Here is a 6,000-nt window from a genome sequence, read left to right as displayed (position 1 = left end):
TGCATATTACTTTACATTCTAATTTAAATTGCTGTGATATGAAAACAAGCTATTACTGAGTTTTTATTTCAGAAGAACGTGGTTGTAGAACGTTTTGTATAAGAGTTAGGAGTCGAACAGGATTTACGTTGGTTCTAAGTTTTCTGTAGACTTTTTGGTAATAATAAAAACTTTCGATGGAACAGATAATGAGCTTTTATAAAACAATTATGCTGAGTGTTGCAGGAGATATAATAGAAGTGGCGTGATCCATAACATCTTTTAGAATATTTTATGAGAGCCTGTAAAATTTGTGTTTTTTAAAACAAATATATGTCAGTAGAGTGTACACGACTGTTTGTGTGGTTTACATGCACATACGTTAATGATTCTTAAAATTAAAGTTCCGTCTATAAAGAACTTGTTGTTAAAGAGATGTTATACTCAATAATGTTTATTTAAAACATATTGCATGTTGTTTCCCTGTACATATATATATATATATATATATAAATGTGTAATTTAACATGCTAATCTGAATAAATAAGTATATTTGTTTATTCGTAGCAAAATGTCTTTTGATTTCTAGAAAAATTAATGTAAAATTAAAAAAATTAAAATTTCAGCTAAAAAAAGACGCTTACTGAACTGATTACAGAGTTTAGTATGGTCGTCATGTAGAAGCCTGGTTATAGCAATTAACAATTTAATTTTGCTCTAAAAACACCTAATAGTTTTGAGATACTAGCTGTGTTACAATTGGTTCTAATTTTTCCTTGTCGGATTACCTTTAAGACATTCACCTTTTTGTTTTCATTTAACATTTATAATGATACGCGCATTTTGTAAATTGGAACATCCTTGTTCGTCAAAAACAATCTAAGAATGGGTAAGGGGATATCGCTCGCACCTTGGTCACTCGAAAAAGCGATATTTTGACGCTACAGCTTAGATGCTGTTAAGAGCATGTAGCCATGCAAGGGACGTACGAGGGGAACAGGAACACAATTTTTGTTTCCATTACACAGGCTTGGCTATTCCTCTGAAGCTAATGTTAATGCTTATACTATAACAGCAAAAGCCTGTGAGAAACTCTGAAGGACTAAAAAAAAGTCGTAGTGTAAACGTATAAAGTGCCGAGTAAAAACTGTTCAAGTCTCTTGCTTCTGATTGTGCTGGGCCAAGCGTTTCTGTAACACGAGCTTGCTCAGGGCTCGAACTGGAGACTCCAGCAGCAGCATCAACAGGAACGACGTTGCGAAGGAGAACACCAGGTCGCCGAACAGCATCCACACCTGCACACAGCCCAGCAAGATGCATCTTTATGCACCTTTTTAAACTATAAATCTGCATGCTACAGGGCAAATGTTTTAAACGTAAGAGACACCCCCCCCCCAGGGACTGATAATGCATCCATTAAAGTTTTCTTATAATATTTTCCTAAATATAATGCGGGAAAAACGTTTTGTGAGTTGTACTCCATAGTTCGATGGAAACGCATTACTCAGAATGGACAGGCAGAGCAAAATAGTGCTGACTTGGCACGGTCCGGTAACACACTCATAGTTTAAAAAACATCAGTCACCATAACGATGCTTGTTCGAGTATACACATATCGCTCGCTAACCTCTACAGGGACGACGTAATTGTAACGGTTGTAGAACTCTAAGAAAATGCCGTACCCAAGGATAATTTTCAACCATAATGGCCACGCCCTACAGACACTGATTTGTTTGAAATGCGCAGACAGTTGTTGAAGGTATATAGGCTGTACCAACAATTAAGTAATTCCTTGGTTTCGTAAAGCAAACAATGAGTTGTTGGGGTCATTAATGAATCAATACAAAATACTAAAATGTGACTATAATGACGATCAAGAACAAAGGACAGCTGCAGAGGAAGAGTCTGTATGAACTCCTGCATATATATGGGTACATTTCCTTCCGGTCCGAAACATCTGGGTGCGACGACTGCTCGCAGGACACAGGACACATCGAGCCACTAAAGAGAGGACTAACCCTAGCTGCTCATGTGGCATCTGGCATCCTCTCAAGATCAGTCGTTTGCCTTCTACTGAAACATTAGCCAGTCCGTGGTAATCGTAAAGTGTTTAAGTGATACAGATGATCAAAAAATGTTTGTGTTTATTACAACCAGTTAATAAAGTGATCATATCTCCTTCATATAATACACGATACACTGCAAACTTGGCTGAAGCAAATCTGTTTGAATCTCGGATACGAAAAGTTGGAACTTGCAGTATTAGTTAGCGACTGAAGATTCGTGTTTTGGGGGGGGGGGGGGGGGGGGGCAGAAGAGAGATATGTAAGTGCTTGTAAAGTACAAAATCGGTTTATTGATATGCTTCTGTGATAATGCAACGCACCTTTTATATTTAAAAACTTATGGAGAATTTTTAATTACAATTTTGTGCATATGATATATTACTCTGTAAAGTAATGTAGGATTAAAAGGAACTCTCAAGGGACAAAACCTGTCTTATTGCTTTATTCTTAAAATTAGCTGCGGCTTTTTTAAAACTAGTAGGTATCAAATAAATGTTATAAGTTTTATGTTTATTTATAGTGTTTTTATTTATGCACATAGTCTTTTGACCGTGGGACTATTAACTTTAAATATATTTACTGTATAAAGTTCTAAGGGCACGTTGCATTACTTAAATAATTGAGACAAAAACCACCCAATACAAAGGCAACACAAGATGCCACGTCGAACAGACAAGACTGAAGTCCGGAGTTTCATGAGCCTGTGCCTGTATCGCAAACTCTTTGTAAACGTATTTCTTACTGTTTCCAAGCAATTAATTAGGATAAAAAAACTTTAATTGATAATTTAATGCAATATACAGCTTTCATATTGGCATAACTATATACGTAGCAATACAATTAAAGCCAAAGAAACCTTATTTATTTATTTAATAGTCCTTTCAATATTAATCATAAATATAATCTTGCATTATTATTACTCATCTAGATTTTTTATTTCAGAATGAGTACATCAGTTAACTTTTAATATCAATTTATGTTATATAGCTCAAGTTAATGTTTTTAATAATTAATTGATTTTAATGAATTGAAATCTTCGATATTAAATTAATAATTTTGCTATTTTAAAAAACTTAAGTCCAGGGTAAAGTACAATCTTAAGTTAAGAATTTACCGTTATATAATTATAATATAACTTTTATACAGTACTGAATGAACAAACAATGATTATTATTTTACATTAATTGGACTTGAAACATTACCTATATTGTTTATGTAAATAAAACCGAACATTAACACAACAGTGAAATATGTAATTAAAAAAAAAACCTTTTTTTATGTTTACAACTTTTTGCTAAACTAAAAATGTAAATTTTATAAGATATGTTCTATATTTGGGCCACAAAATAGTTCTTACCCATGCTTACCTTCCAGAACATTAGCATAGCTATCCTTGAGGGTTTCACCAAAAATACTTACAGGGTATAAGGAAACTGTTTGGAGAGGTAACCTCAGGGTGCCTTTGTGGTATAGGTGAGCCAAAGTATGTACTAAGTATGCTCCATACACTAGCCGACTGAGCACACGAAATGGCTTCCACGAAAAAATACTTCCCAGGACATCTGAAAACCATTTAAGGAGATCATCTTAAAACAATCGTTTAATAATAATAATAATATGTACTTGTTTTTATTTAACAAATACTTATCCTGAAAACATATTTCATTATGCTTTAATGTGGGATTATTATTATTTATTTTTGTTCACAATATGTGTGGAACGACTTAAATGGTTGAACCTGAAATTTGTCAAGTAAAATGAAGATAACACCCTAATAATCACCGAATATTTTAGTTTACGAATTACAATAGGATGTACTTTGAAAGTTAGGTTTTATAACATATACATCGTTATAGATGCCAGCATAGGTGTATCAATGCTGCTCATTCAACGAACAGAGATACTTACACCGTGAATGCCTGTGATATTAGCACCATCCCTGCTGTCAATGGCGGGCGAAAACGTGATTCAAGTTGGTCACCACGAATTGGAATAATAGGGAACCATTGGGGTGACTTAGAGTGAGATACACGGGAATAATTTTCTCAACTATGGAGCCAAACAATGCCACGTGACGTAATACTTGATCGAAACCAGGTTGATTTTACGTAATATCTTGGACATATGGCACGGCTGATTAGTAGTGTACAATAAATAGTATGTCCTGGCCTTGGGTTCCGGGTGCGAATGAGGATGGGTTCAATGACCGACCACCATCTGACGTCACGGCGGCCATTTTAGACTCCAATATGACTAAAAAATGTCTCAAATTGACTGAACATGACTCAAAATTCATAAAAAATTCTCATTTTCGAGGGAAAAATTTCCATTTTGAGGGACAATTTCCGGTTTAAGTCCTCAAAAATGCCAAAGGTTTGAAATGTCCATATTGAGGTTTAAGAATCCATGTCTACAACCTCCGATAAGCCTCTGACGATATCTTGGATTATGACGTGAATGTTGCAATTTTTCGTTACCCTCCGCCATCTTGAATTTCCGTAACTATCAGATTCTAATGGAAAAAAATTTTAAATAAAAAAATTAATTAAATTAAAAAAAACAATAAAAAAAACACTTTTGCACATATCATTATGGTCGCCATCTTGGATTCTAGAAACATTGCTTTTTTCGTTATGCATATCATCTTGGATGTGTATGACATCATCGTTGCACTTTTAGTTACGCCCGCCATCTTGGATTTTGAATGTTGCAATTATCGTTACGGTCGCCATTTTGAAAATCCGTAATTTTTATGCTAGAAAATCGGGAAAAATTAAAAATTAATAAAAAAATTGAATTAATATAAATTTAATAATATATTATTTAAAAAAAATGGTTGTCTGTAATGTCGATTTACGGACGATAGTTTAACGTGACAACGTCATAACAAAACATTGATGAAATTATTGATCCAGAAGAAAATGAAATATCATATTCGGCCTGAGACTGAGCCGTAATAGGTTTTTGCAACCAAACCATTTAGGCATTAAAAATATTATATTCTCTGAGGAAGACATTTTTTTTTTTAAATTTTTCTATCTTTTGTATGTTAAAATCTACCTCTGCATACTTTTATGAATAAAATTGAATAAATTTTATTGAATTATCACTATTTTGTATGGATACAAAGGAGTGAAATGAAATGTACAATTTAATTAATAAATTTACTTTTATTTGCATTCATTAATTCAAATATATTTATTACTTTTGAAGTGTCGTGCGCGCCGTATTTATTTTTACAAGTACAAAAAAAAATTCCAGCCGCCGGAATTTGATACGTTAACCTATCGAATGGTAGTCAGCGTTGCTAACCTCACAGCCACGAGGCCATATTGAAAACAATTATTGTTTCAGATGTTATAGATTAAGAATATTCCACGCACGATATTTGTTTGAATTTCTTTTAACTAGCATATTCTCTGTTGGACTCGAAATATTTACACGCTCGTGGGCTCATAACTATAATACGGTGTGTGATTTAGTTGATCAAATAATAACTCATGACAAATAATTACAAATGTCAAACTAAAGCGTCAAAAGTATCATACCAGCAATAAATATTTAGTTACACAGCTAAAACAATACTTATAAAACACTGTATAAATATAATAATTTACACTAGTAATTAAAATAATACATACTTGTAAGAACGCCATTTCCTTGTGAATATACTCCCGTGGCGTTGTGCACAACAATAACCTCGAACCCCGGCCGAGTTCTCTGTACCGTCCGCAACATACCAGAGAGATGCCACGCATGCGTAAACAGGACCAAAGGGGCGTCAGTCATGGCGCCAATTGCAGCCATGGCTGGCCAGTAAACCCCAATAAGCACATGATGCACGCGCCCTTGTCCTGCATGGTTAAAAACCCGCATGGTAGAGTGTATAGGCTTCGGCCTGAGACACACTTAGGTCCTCTCCTAACCTGGACCCTCCCCTACACACTTAGAATTA

At 34.3% G+C, this 6,000-nt stretch overlaps 1 protein-coding gene across 1 annotated transcript in view; it reads right to left on the bottom strand.

The window, feature by feature from the left end:
• Positions 1 to 672: 672 nt before the first annotated feature.
• Positions 673 to 6,000, bottom strand: part of LOC134532346 (nose resistant to fluoxetine protein 6-like) — a 71,063-nt gene continuing 65,735 nt past the window's right edge. The window contains exons 7-8 of the mRNA XM_063368772.1: positions 3,465 to 3,607; positions 673 to 1,274 (exon numbers count right to left, since the gene is read on the bottom strand). Coding sequence (XP_063224842.1) covers positions 1,131 to 1,274; positions 3,465 to 3,607 — 287 coding nt within the window. The 3' untranslated portion in view covers positions 673 to 1,130. The remainder of the gene's footprint in view (positions 1,275 to 3,464; positions 3,608 to 6,000) is intronic.

Source organism: Bacillus rossius, chromosome 5 (genome assembly GCF_032445375.1).
Source record: "Bacillus rossius redtenbacheri isolate Brsri chromosome 5, Brsri_v3, whole genome shotgun sequence".
NCBI lineage: Eukaryota > Metazoa > Arthropoda > Insecta > Phasmatodea > Bacillidae > Bacillus > Bacillus rossius.
Note: the sequence above shows the minus strand (reverse complement) of the source record. Positions and strands in the feature narration are given on the sequence as shown.